Source organism: Ceratotherium simum, chromosome 5, assembly GCF_057802395.1.
Source record: "Ceratotherium simum simum isolate JZ-2026a chromosome 5, ASM5780239v1, whole genome shotgun sequence".
Taxonomy (NCBI): domain Eukaryota; kingdom Metazoa; phylum Chordata; class Mammalia; order Perissodactyla; family Rhinocerotidae; genus Ceratotherium; species Ceratotherium simum.
The window spans coordinates 41374008-41387198 of NC_141904.1; the positions used below are offsets into that span (position 1 = coordinate 41374008).

Consider the following 13191-nt stretch of genomic DNA (forward strand, 5'->3'; position numbering starts at 1 on the left):
GAGCTAGAATTCTAACTCATGCAATATGACTACAGGGTGCCACTGTTAATCATACTACGCTATACTGAGGAAATTGTTCGGAATGCAGCACAGAAAGATAAAAAATGAGAATACGAAAGAAAGATGAACATTTAGAGGATAGAATGAGAGAGTTCAGTATGTGTGTGTGTGTGTGTACACAGGCATATACATATATACATATGTGCACACACATATACATATATGTATATATGGACTGTCCAGGAAAGATTAGAGAGAATGTGGGAGAAGCAATATTCAAAGAAATATGGCTGAGAATTTTCTAAAATTGACGAAATACCTGTATCCTCAGATTAAAGAACCATCCCCAAAATCCAAGCAGTGTCCCCCTTTCCCCACTTGTACACATTGTCATGAAACTATTGGACACAAAGGCAAATAGAATTCTTAAATGCAACCTAAGGGAACAGATTACCTACTGAGGAATAGCAGATAGACTGACAGCCACTTTCCCAGTAATTACAATTGAGGCCAGAATATATTAGAGTAATGCTGCAAGACAATAACTGTTAGTCCAGAATTCTCCATCTAGTCAAACTATCATTCAAGAGCAAGCATGAAATTAAGATATTTTTCAGACAGAAATTGAGTTTTCCAGTCATGTTTTATTACTTAAAGAACTCTTATAAATTGTACTTTAGAAAGAAGGAAATGAACCTAGAAGAAAGGAATGAAGCGTAAGAAGCAATGTTGTGCAAACAAACTATTGAACATATTGAAATCTTGACTGAATGAAAAAATAGGAATGGTGGTGTCTACTTTCAGTTTGCATGGTACTTTCACATTTGTTCTCTCTTTTAATCTTTATAATAATCTTCTGAGGCCCTGGTCCTGAAGCTTGATTGCACATTGGAATCACCTGGGGAGTTTTAAAAACTACCAATACTGGTTCTGGCCCAGTAGCATAGCAGTTAAGTTTGCACGTTCTGCTTCAGCGGCCCAGGGTTTGCCGATTTGGATCCCAGGTGCGGACCTACTCACTGCCCATCAAGCCGTGCTGAGGTGGCATCCCACATAGAAGAGCTACAACTCTACAACTGTGATATACAACTATGTACTGTACGTACTGGGACTTTGGGGAGAAAAAAGAAAGAAGAGGAAGATTGGCAACAGACGTTAGCACAGGGTCACTCTTCCTCCAAAAAAAAAAAAAAGAAACCCTTTTCAAAACACATAAAAAAAGTAAAAACTACTGATACCTGGATTTGCTCCCATAGATTCTGCTTTAATTGGTATGGGGTGCAGCCTGTGCATTGGGATTTTTTTTTAAACTCCCAGATATTATAATGCATAGCAGTGTTTAAGAATCACTGCTTTTAGGGACTTGGCCAGGTAATTCTGAACCTTAGAGGAGTGATTTGCTTAGGATTACATGGTAGGTGTGTGGCATAGTCAGGTCCAGTCTCTTAAGTGTAGTATTGCTCATTTTTATTCTTAATCACTCTTTTAAAAGTTCATAAAATTGACATTGATGCCTTTACGCAAAGTCAGACTGTGCACAGTTGAGTTAAAAACTGAGCTTAGATTAAATTTGGGGAATATACATTACGATCATGCATCACTTAACAATGGGGATACGTTCTGAGAAATGCGTCAATAGGCAGTTCTGTTGTGTGAACATCATAGAGTACTTACACAAACCTAGATGGTACAGCGTGCTACACATCTAGGCTATGTGGTACTAATCTTATGGGACCACCATTAATCTTATGGCACAGTTGTATATGCAGTCTTGTTGTTGACTAAAGTGTCGTTATGCCGCTCATGACTAGTTTTAGAATCTTCAGTTCTTTTTTTTTTGGCTGAGGAAGATTCGTCCTGAGTTAACATCTGTTGCCAATCTTCCTCGTTTTACTTGAGGATTCACCCTGAGCTAACATCTGTGCCAGTCTTCATCTATTTTGTATGTGAGTCGCCACCACAGTGTGGCTGCTAACGAGTGGTGTAGGTCCACGCCCGGGAACCGAACCCGGGCCACCAAAGCAGAGCGTGCCGATCTTAACCACTAGGCCATGAGGCTGGCCCTAGAATCTTCAATTTTTTAAGGAAAATTGTGAAATCTGTTTTTAAGAATATGTAGTTACCTAAGTTGAAGGTTGACAGGCAGCCACGTGGCAAGAAGCACAGGGCTTGATTTGGTCCATTTCCTTTTTGTGAGTTTAAATGTATTTTTATGCCTCATTAAAGTAGATACTGTCTAGCCTACTTCTTGGGAAATCATATTAAATAGCAAATATATTGGAAGCCACTAGGAAACCATACATCCAAAAGAAACATTTCACTAATGAGTTTTTCAAAGAATCTACAATAGTTATTATCATTGAGATTTTTTATTCTATTCATTGTCTTGTACCGAGTTTATCTTATTTTTTGCTTTTTGGCAGGTTAAGGAGAGTGGAGTACACTGAATTTTTATCTTGCAGCTGAACAAATCATTTTCTCATTTTTGAAGATAGAAACCCACATTACACCTGAATTAACTATAAAAACTTTCTTTTCTGGTTTTAGACCAACAGCAGCAGAACTGTTAAGGCACAAGTTTTTCCAAAAAGCAAAGGTAGGAAATTCTAACTTTTGATTTTATGTGTTGCTGTGATCCTCCTCAGTTACTTAAATTAGGTACACTGCTCTAGAAGTTGCAGTATCTTAAGATGTTTATGTTTGGAAGAATGATGGTAGATCAAATAATTATACCAAAGGCACTATCTATACAATCTTTGGTAATTAAGATACCTACTTTGGAATTAGTAAATGTATTTTTCATATAAATTAATTTAAATGTCAGGTTAAACTTATAACAGGAACAATTAATATTAAATTTTGCCATTATAAATATAATCTCTGAAAAATACTGAACTCTCATTTCAGGATTTACTACTGAATTAGTAAACATCTCGTTTCCCAAAGATATTGGATAAGTGGAATGTTACTGTAGTTGGAAATGTGGGACCATGATCCCAAAGGACATACAGTAAAGCAAACTTTTCATGGATAATGGTTCATACAATACATTAAAGCCCTGTCTCAATATATAAAACTATGGTAGTAATGTACTAAAGGAGCTTCAGAATAAAAGAATGGAAGCTTTCTCAAACTTTTCTATAAAACAGTTATTATATCACATTTTAATTGTGAAATTTCTGTGTCAGTTTTTTTGACTCAATAAAAACTTCTTGTAAGAAGAAAATACTTATTTTTCCTCTCCAGAATAAAGAATTTCTTCAAGAAAAATTACTGCAGAGAGCTCCAAGCATTTCTGAAAGAGCTAAAAAGGTAAATGGGGATTTAACTCAGTTTTCCTGGGAAATTGCTTAGAGTTGATTTTACTTTTGCATTTTGAACCTGTATGTTAAGTAATACTTTGTTAAGAATATGAGTATTACTCATTTTCTTTCAACTTGTTCTTTAGCATTCTTTGAAATATTCATTCAGCAAATTTTGTTAGTTTACTGTATGCCTAGGTATTACCTTGCTATCTTTTAGAATGAAAAGGTATATTAGACAATTGATGAATTAACTCTAAACTCTATTAAAAATCACTGCAGCTACCAGAGTGAACTGTGAAGTTGGTCTCTTTCCTCACACCATACAAAAACAACAAAGATACCACTTCATACCCACTAGGATGACTGTATAAAAAAGACAGACAATAACAAATGTTGATAAGGATGTAGAGAAATTGAAACCCTTACCCACTACTGATGAGAATGTAAAATGGTGCAACCACTTTAGAAAGTAGTCTGGCAGTTCCTCAAAAGGCTGAACAAAGTTGCCATATGACCCAGAAATTCCACTCCTAGGCATACTCAAGAGAATTGAAAACATGTACACACAAAAATACACAAATATTCATAGCAGCATTATTCATAGTAACTAAAAAGTGGAAACAACCTCAATGTCCATTTACTGATGAATGAATATAAAATGTTGTGCATCTATACAATGGAATATTATTTGGCAATGAAAAGGACTGAAGTATTGATACATGCCATAACATGGATGAATCTTTGAAACATGGTAACTGAAAGAAGCCAGTTACAAAAGACCACATATTGTATTATTCCATTTATGTGAAATGTCCAGAATAGGCAAATGTATAGACACAGAAAGTAGATTAGTGGTTGCCTAGGACTGGGAGGATTGTAGAGAAATGGGGAGTGACTACTAAGGGGTATAGGGTGTTTTTTTGGAGTGAGGGAGTGATGAAAATGATCTAAATTTGATGGTGAAAATGATTTCACAGCTCTGAATATACTAAAAATAATTGAATTGTATACCTTAAATGGGTCAATTGTGTGCTATATGAATTACATTTCAATAAAGCTCTTAAAAAAAAAGGCATTCAGAGAATGGTGCTACCACCAACAAAAAGCTCTTGGAAGTGGAAAACATTATAGAAGAAATGAAAAAATTCAATACAAAGGTTGTAGGATAAAGTTGAGGAAGTTTCCCAGAAAACAGAGCCAAAAGGCCAAGAGATAGATAGCAAGAGAGAAAAGATGAGAATACTAAAGGATCATTTGAGAAGGTTCAACATTTGAGTAAAAAAAGTTCTAGAAAAGGGGAACTGAGAAAAACAAATGAAAGGAAATCATTGAGGAAATAATTCAAGAAAAATTTCCAAAACTGATGCTCATGAGTTTCCAGATTGAAAGAACCCACATACACAGCACAATGAATGAAAATGGACCAATACTAAGGCACATAAACATGACAGTCAGAATGCTGGAGGCAAAAAGAAGATCCTATAGCTTTCCAGAGAGTGGGGAAAGATGACAGACAGCATCAGGAGTCATAATGACTTCAGTAGCACTTCTGGAAGCCAGATCACAGTGGAGCAGTTATGTTCAACATTATGAAAGACAATGATTTCTAACCTAGACTTTTTTTTGTCAGGTAAACTGTAAGTGAAATGTGGGGTTAGAATCAAGATATGTTTAGAAATACATGGCTTTACTAAATGTGCCATGCTAATAGGGGAAAACATGCTTAAACTAAGAACAGGGAAGTCTTGTGATCCAGGAAGTATGGTTCTCTGGCTGATGGTAGAGTGAGATCTGAAGTACCAGACCTGGAGTGAAACCAGGCTAGGGTGGAGCAGGTCAGGAGGCTTTGGTCAGAGGCTTCCTCAAGAAGATTGTGATGAATACCTAATATATGTAAATGTGGTAAGAGGAGATTTACGCATCTGGGAGAGAACTTGGGGATAAATATGACAAGGACACAGAAATGTCGACGCAAAATAACCAATGACCATTCTATAGATAAGAGAAATAAGGTGAGTTTACTTGAGCCAGAATGAGGATTATAACCCGGGAAGACCTTAGAAAGTGTTCCAGAGAAGCATGGTTTTCAATACAGTCTTATATCTTTTTAGAACGAAGAACATACATTAAACACACCCAGGATACATTTTTATCAAAATTTCAAAGAAGTATTCAGTTGCAAATTAGCAGGTCAATGTGACGGTGATGTCAGGAAAGGGACTAATTTGGGCATTACCAATAGGACATTACCAATAGGGCGTAGGAGGGGAAGTATGCATTCTTATCTTAAGAGAGTGTATTCTTTAATGGTTAAGCAGATGTACAATGTATGTTCAATAGGCCATAACTCAGGCTTTTTAGTTCAAGCCGAATCAGTTTTGAACCCGAATAGTTATCCCATATACCTCAATATGTGAAAATTTCTTGTCAGAAATAAGCCAATATTAACTCCGGGAGAAACAAAAATGTTATACAGGAAAGAAAAGTAGTTGTAATATACTGTAAGTCTCAGTTGTATCATTTATATAATCATATTACATAAACACTTAATATTGATTTAACCAGAATTACAATATATCTTGTATTGTAATAGATATATTACAATATATCTATTACATAGATTACATATTACAAAAGGAGGAGGTTGATAATTGGGGTAAATTCTCATCTTCCATAGGGGAAAGTGCAATAGACAAGTTCTAAAACCAGAAGATCAAAGGGTAATAGTAATAATGACCTAGAGAGATGAATATCAATTCCAAAAGAATAAGCTAAAATGAGTTGAAAGTGATTCCCTGTGGGGAAGAGGGAGAAAGTTAGGAGATTGCTGTTTTTCTTAACAAAACTTGCACAGCTTTAGTATTCTTGAAACTGTGCAGGTATAATTGTGATTTTAAAAATTAAAAAGAAAAAAGAGCAGAATCTTCTTTTTCTTGGATTTATTTATTTGGGGGGCTGAAAACTTTTTTTTTAAAATGTCTCTAGACGTGAAACCGTTAATCAGATTTGACCTATGACTTCACATAAGAAGGATTTGGGTGATGTTCGGGCTCAGAGTACGGAAGTATAGGGAAAGTCAGTGGTTGTGAGTAAAGACAGATAGTGGAGATTGTGAGCAGAGAGCAAGTGAGGGGTGGAGGATATAAATTTGTATGGGAAAACCTGCTTATGGGGAAAATGATTATCTGCTTACTGTGTTGAAGTAATAGAAAAGGAAATATAATTGACTTTGTTGTATAGTAAATGTCAAACATTGCCATAATCCACGTCTCTCTTCCTAATGAGCAGGTTCGGAGAGTACCGGGTTCCAGTGGCCGTCTTCATAAGACAGAGGATGGTGGCTGGGAGTGGAGTGATGATGAATTTGATGAAGAAAGTGAGGAAGGGAAAGCAGCAATTTCACAACTCAGGGTAAGTTTTGTTAAAGTGTATGCTTTAGCTAGAGCTCTATCTTTTTGTTTGAAGCCTCTAAGATAATACTATATTCTGTGGTTCTGTTAAGCTTAACCAGCTAAAATATAAAAAATACAAGTGTTAGTGACAGAATTTCCTTGAAAACTTACTAACAACAGGAACCCAATTAATTCTACACAGCAAAGTGAACTGGCACATATGTTTAAATATGATAATATTTAGGGTATATAAAAATGACCTAAATCTAGAGATGAAAACTACAATGTCTGAGATGACAGTACACTGGATAGGATTCATGGCTGATTAGACATTGCAGAAGAAAAGATTAGTGAACTTGAAAATTTAACAATAGAAACTTTATCCCTGAGGTCTGCTAACCTTCTACCTAATGAAAAGCAGTGTACCTCTTCTTTAATTGGTATATCCTGGATGGTGTGTGTGTAGCATCCTGGATGCTACAAGCAGTGAAGATAAGGATCTTGTTTTGGTTTGTTTTGTCACTCTTGCCTCAAGTTAATGCCTCAGGTTGATTGTTAGAACTCATTCCCAAGAATAGAAATGTGTATAGCAAATGTTAATGTTTGAGGTCATCATAGCCTTGACTGCTCAGAACCTTTTTGTGGGATGAGTTGTGGGTAGGTAGTGTATCTCTGCCTTCTTTTAGGATCTGCTCTGCAGTAGCACTTATGACTCTTGCTGATCAACATTGAAATGCTTGCTGATCTTGTTTATCAAATAAGGTCTGTGAGTTTAGTCCTTTTGCAGTTTGTCCTTTTCCTGTATGTTTGTAAAGACCTTGCCAATGACAGTTGGCAAAAATTTATTAAGCTCTAACCTTGAAAAAGTTCTTAAAAAGATAACAAATGTAAACATTCGTTTATATACAATTGTGAATTTATTTCTTTACAGATGTGAGACTGTGGCATCCTTTTTTCCTTATTTTTCGTGTGATTCCTCTCTGAATTGATATGCTCTTGTAATGTTACATTAAAACCACTAGGAGAAGCTAGAGCTACATGGTTCATGTAAAAGAGATGATGATGCTCTTTTTCCTCTGACCAACAAATAATATTTGGGAAGATAAATGACAGCTTTTCAATGTCTGATTATTACTCCCTAGCTATCTGGATAAGAAATTTGATAGTTCTGAAATACTTATAGTAGCTGTTTCTAAACAGCATAGAAAATTATATACTTTGTTCACAGAATAAGTAGCTTTCTGTATTTCTCATGTTATCCAGTATTTCTCATGTTATCCCTATAGCCATTTTTGATACCATGAATTCTTTTTTAAAAAGAGTCTTTTAAAACTAAGTTGAACTACATTAAAAGAATATACCATGATCAAGAGGGGTGGGGTGAAAGGATGGTTTAGTATTAGGAAATCTTGTAATATTAATAGGCCTAAGGAGAAAAAAAAATCATATCCTTATTTTCTTACAGTCTGAAAAAGCCTTTGACAAAATTCACATATTCATAATAAAGACTCTTACATGGTTCCAGATTTCCATCTTTATGTCATTTTCCTTCTGCTGAAGAATTTCCCTCAACATTTTTTGTAATGTGGCTCTGCTGGTGATGATTTCTTTAAGGTTTTATGTCTGAAAATGTCTCTATTTCACCTTTGTTTTGAAAAGATATGTTTTCTGCGTATAGATTCTAGATTGATAGGCTTTTTCTTCCAGTATTTTAAAGATGTTAACTATCTTCTTGTTTTCATTTTTTCCAATGAGAAATCTGCTGATATCATTTATAAGTCATATGTGTTTTTACTCTGGCTGCTTTTAAGATTTTTTTTTGCTTTTGAATAGGTTTGAGTAATTTCATTATGATATGCCTAGATTTTTTTTTTTTTTTTCATGTTTCTTGTGCTTGGGGTTTATTGAGCTTCTTTGATCTGTGGGTTTACAGTTTTTATCAAGTTTGGAAATTTTTCAGCTATTATATTTTTAAATATTTTTCTGTCTTCCTTCTATCTTGGAGACTCCAATAACATGTATATTAGGCTGCTTAAAGTTGTCTGACAGCTCACTGATTCTCTTTTCATTTTTAAAAAATTTGTTTCTCAGTTTCCTTTTGCATAGTTTCTATTGCTAGCCTTCAAGTTTGTTAATCTTTTCTTCTGCAGCAAGTCTCTAATCTGGTAATCTCATCCAATCTATTTTCTATCTCAGACATTATAAAACTCTAGAAGTTTGATTGGTGTGTGTTTATTTATTTATTTATTTTTACATCTTCCATTTCATCTTCCACTTACCTTTTTGAAGATATATAATATAGTTATAATAACTGTTTTAATGTCCCTCTCTGCTAATTCTAACATCCATGTCAATTCTAGGGCAGTATTGTTTGATTGATTATTCTCTTCATTATGGCTTGAAGAGTGTTTTCCTGAGTTGAGGAAATAGAGCTAAGAGTCTGGGGAAATCAAGGCAGATAAAATGGATAAGGTAGAGTACAGGGAGGAGAGAGCTACACAGAGACAGAAGCTTAGAGATTTGCAGAGCTTGCCTTTTGAGTATTCAGCAGAAAACTTATCAATGAATACATAAGAGAAAACTGAGACTGAAGAACAGTGCCAAGCACTCACACAGAGCCAAGAACAGTACCTATTCCCACCAGCCAGACTGGAGAAACTTATAATTCATGGGCATTGGGTAGAGTTCTCAGAAAGGTCTTGTCTCAGTAGTGGGGATTATATAGCCCTAGACTGAACACTGTTCCAGACCCAACTAACAGCTCATAAAAACAAGCCAAAAGGATTAAACCATTTCCAAGTAACTTTACTGTGTTCCAGAACAAAGCTCAAGAAGATTTATAGCAATACAAAATTATCAGCATGCAACAAGATAAAATTCACAACTCCTGGCATCCAATCAAAGATTGCCAGGTGTGCAAAGAGGCAGGAAAACAATAACAACAAGCACACCTTATGCCCAGATCTTGGTCTCTAATGTCATTCCCTACTAAAAGAACAAGAGCTCCTTGGAGAAATGGCCAATTCCAGGACTTACACAGGGGAAATAAAAGATGAATCTGGAATATTTTCTTTCATCAGAAAGAAAAGACTTTTTATTTAAAAAAAAAAGTCCTAATAACACAAGAGCCAGGTTGAAGGAGCTCCCACTGGCCAAATTAGGGAGAATTTAACTATCAAAATCATTAAGTGCAGTAATAAATTATAAACTATTTTAAAAGTAATCTATGAGTCCATGCCAATAATAAATAGATATATAAACAAATGGGGGAGAAGGGGATGGTTTTTCATTCCAGTAAACTGCCAAGTGCTGACAGGTAAATGTGGAGGAGTGTTGGGGTGGAAATCATCATTTTACTGCTATCATAAAGTAATCATAAAGATGAGATCAGGCACGGATCATCAGTGATGCTCAATATAGGGCAAAGTTTTAATGAGCAGTATATTTACATGGTCTTACAGTGTCTCCCCACAGATTGCCTATCACTTGCAAGGGGAAAAATAGTTACTACATACTGGAGAAATTGGAAAATGCCTTGACTAGATGATTAAAATGAACATCACCAAAGAGAGGCAGGTGAACGTGTGATTACCTAAGATTATGATACCCTAGGAAGGACACATCACTATGTGGAATTCCAGCGGGGAATTCATATAAGTCTGATCATGAGGAAACATCAGACAAACCACAAGTTAGGGGTATTCTATTAAAAAGTGTGGGAGGGGTAACTATATTCTTCAAAAATGTTAATGTGCCAGATATAAAAAGTCTAAAGAGACATGACGGCTAACTGAGGTACATGATCCTAGACTGCGTCTTTTACTGGAAGAAAAAGAAAGGCTATAAATGACATTATGAGGTCCATTGAAAAAGTTGGATTATGGATGGTAAATTAGGTAAAGGTATTGTATCGTTTTTAAATTTATTGAAGTTGATAACTAGTAGTGTGAAGTTATGCGAGAGAATATCCCTATTCTTAAGAAATACTCAGTGACTATTCAGTGGTAAACAGCTATGATATATGCAACTTGTTCTCAAATGGTACAGGAACAATATAATTGATTAAATATATATATTTAGAAAGAGAGAAAGTGAGCATCTAAATAATAAAGCAGATGAGGAAAAAAGGTTAATGGTGAATCTGGGTAAAGGATATACTGGTGCTCTTTGTATTGTTATTATTCTAAGAAGTTTAAAATTATTTCCAAATATAAAGTTTTTTAATAAAAGGTTTTGGGTTGGCCATATACTTGCTGTGATACATTAGCTATACCTGAACCTTGATTCTCCTTAATAAAATGGTGATGAAAATTTTAAGAACCTAAGTCGACCTTTTAAGTAGTCTAAATCCATACTTGGTAGAATTTCCCATGAATTGATATTTGTTTAAAGATATGTTAAGTTTTTTGTGTATTCTCCAGTGCCTGTATCCAGAATTACTACTAATTATTATGATTTACTAAATAAATTTAGCTTAGATTTTCATATGGCAGATTATAATTGGTTTTTCAATTTTGGCTCAAGAGTTTTCTCCTTTAAAGCCTATGATCAGAATTACTCTCTTTGAGAATGTTGGATAATTAGCTTGAAGGTTTGCATTGGGTCTAGGATATTACGCACATGATATGTTCATCATTAGAAGAAAGAATTGTACCTTGAAGAATGTGACCTCCCTACTACCTGGTAACTCAGTCCCATTATGTTTGCTTATAAACCTCGAGTTGTGAACTCTTAAAGTACCGTAAGTACATTGATGTACTTGGGCTACCTGGACAAACAATGCAGTAGTAACATGACAATTTTCATTTTCCGGAAAACTTTCACTAGAGTTACTGGGGAGATAATGTATGGATCAGAATGAAATGGAGTTGACTTGCATTTCAACTTTACATGCAGTTTGGAACTGACTACAAGTAACCTGAGTTTTGAGTTAACAACCCTCCTTTTTTGTATTTCTTTTAGTCTCCCCGAGTGAAAGAATCATTATCAAATTCTGAGGTAAGTAGTTGTGATTATTGAATCATTAAAGTATATATGCTTTTGTTTTGTTTTGGTTTTAATGTTAAGCACATTTTTTTTTGTATGTGCCTAAATGGGAATGAGAATTTATACCCAATTTTATATCAGAGATGTCAGTTCTGAGTTTGAATGGACTTTTGTGGTAAATTGGTGCCAATGCACTCATAATTTTAAAAGTTGGCCTAAGGGCCCAGAATGCTCTTATTTGCTTGCTTGACTTTATGAATTGCGTTTTTGGCTTGGGCTACTTGAAGTAGAAAGGAGTTTTTTTGCATTAATCTGTCCAGGAATTTGTCATATGCCACCTTTCCTTTTTTGGATTTTTTTTTCCAGTCTCTTCTCTTGTCAAATAGATTCTGTTGTCTGTTACTGCCGTAGTGTGTTAGGGAATCCTACTAAACAGAATCCTGTTAGGCTGGCCTGCCTTATGCTCACTACCTGAAGAGAATAATCATTTCATGGGTGCATTCTGTCATACATTCTTCCATCTGGCAGTATCTGCATTCTGAGCTCAGTATTTAGTTTAATGGTGCACATCTCTTGCTCTTAAACCAATTTGTTCTTGCCGCTATGCTTAAGAGTAACTATTTTTTCACTTCATTTATGTACATAGTGTACAATTTGTGTACAAGATTTGTATACATAGCATTGTAATGTTTAAGGCTGAAAATATATACTGTACCTCAGCATATTAACAGGCCAGTACCTGACAACTTATATTAGAACTGCTGTTCACTAAGATTCTGGCTCCTCTTCTTCTTGGTACATGATAGAATTGCATTTCCCTGCCCTCTGAAGTTATGCATGGCCATGGCAATTTCTTTGGCTAATGAAATGTGACCACAAGGAAGAGCCACTCTGGGTTCCCTTGCTCCTGCCACCATGACCTGCATCTCTGAGTGAGGCTGATATGAGCTTAGCCTCTGCTGGCCGGAGATAGACATGAAGTGTGTGCAAGAAATAATTTTTGTTCTTTTAACCTACTGAGAATATAAGATTATTTGTTGCTCTCTAACTTAACCTATCTTGACTATTCTTAGTTTCTCAGAAATTAAATGAGGGGATTTTACAGATTATCCAGAGTCTTGCTTTTTAGTCTTCTCCTTGTCTTTTGCCTAAATAGCATCTCCACAAGAACTCTCACATGTTCATACTCATATTCTCATGCTCATTACTTTTTTGTTGTTTTTTAAAATTTATCATCTTAACCATTTTTTTTTTCTTTTTTGTGAGGAATATCAGCCCTAGGCTAACATCCAATGCCAATCCTTCTCTTTTTGCTGAGGAAGATTGGCCCTGGGCTAACATCCATGCCCATCTTCCTCTACTTTATATGGGACACCGCCACTACGTGGCTTGACAAGCGGTGCGTCGATGCGCTCCCACGATCCGAACCTGTGAACCCTGGGCCACTGAAGCAGAGCGCGCGCACTTAACCACTTGCGCCACCGGACTGGCCCATCTTAACCTTTTTT

At 35.5% G+C, this 13191-nt stretch overlaps 1 protein-coding gene across 5 annotated transcripts in view; it reads left to right on the top strand.

Moving 5' to 3' along the window:
* The window catches only part of OXSR1 (oxidative stress responsive kinase 1), a 98149-nt gene that overhangs the window by 63745 nt on the left and 21213 nt on the right, over positions 1-13191 (top strand). For all 5 annotated transcript variants that reach the window (XM_014790625.2, XM_014790627.2, XM_087430730.1 and 2 more), the window contains exons 9-12: positions 2548-2596; positions 3247-3312; positions 6594-6716; positions 11660-11695. In XM_014790625.2, the coding sequence (XP_014646111.2) occupies positions 2548-2596; positions 3247-3312; positions 6594-6716; positions 11660-11695 (274 nt within the window). The remainder of the gene's footprint in view (positions 1-2547; positions 2597-3246; positions 3313-6593; positions 6717-11659; positions 11696-13191) is intronic.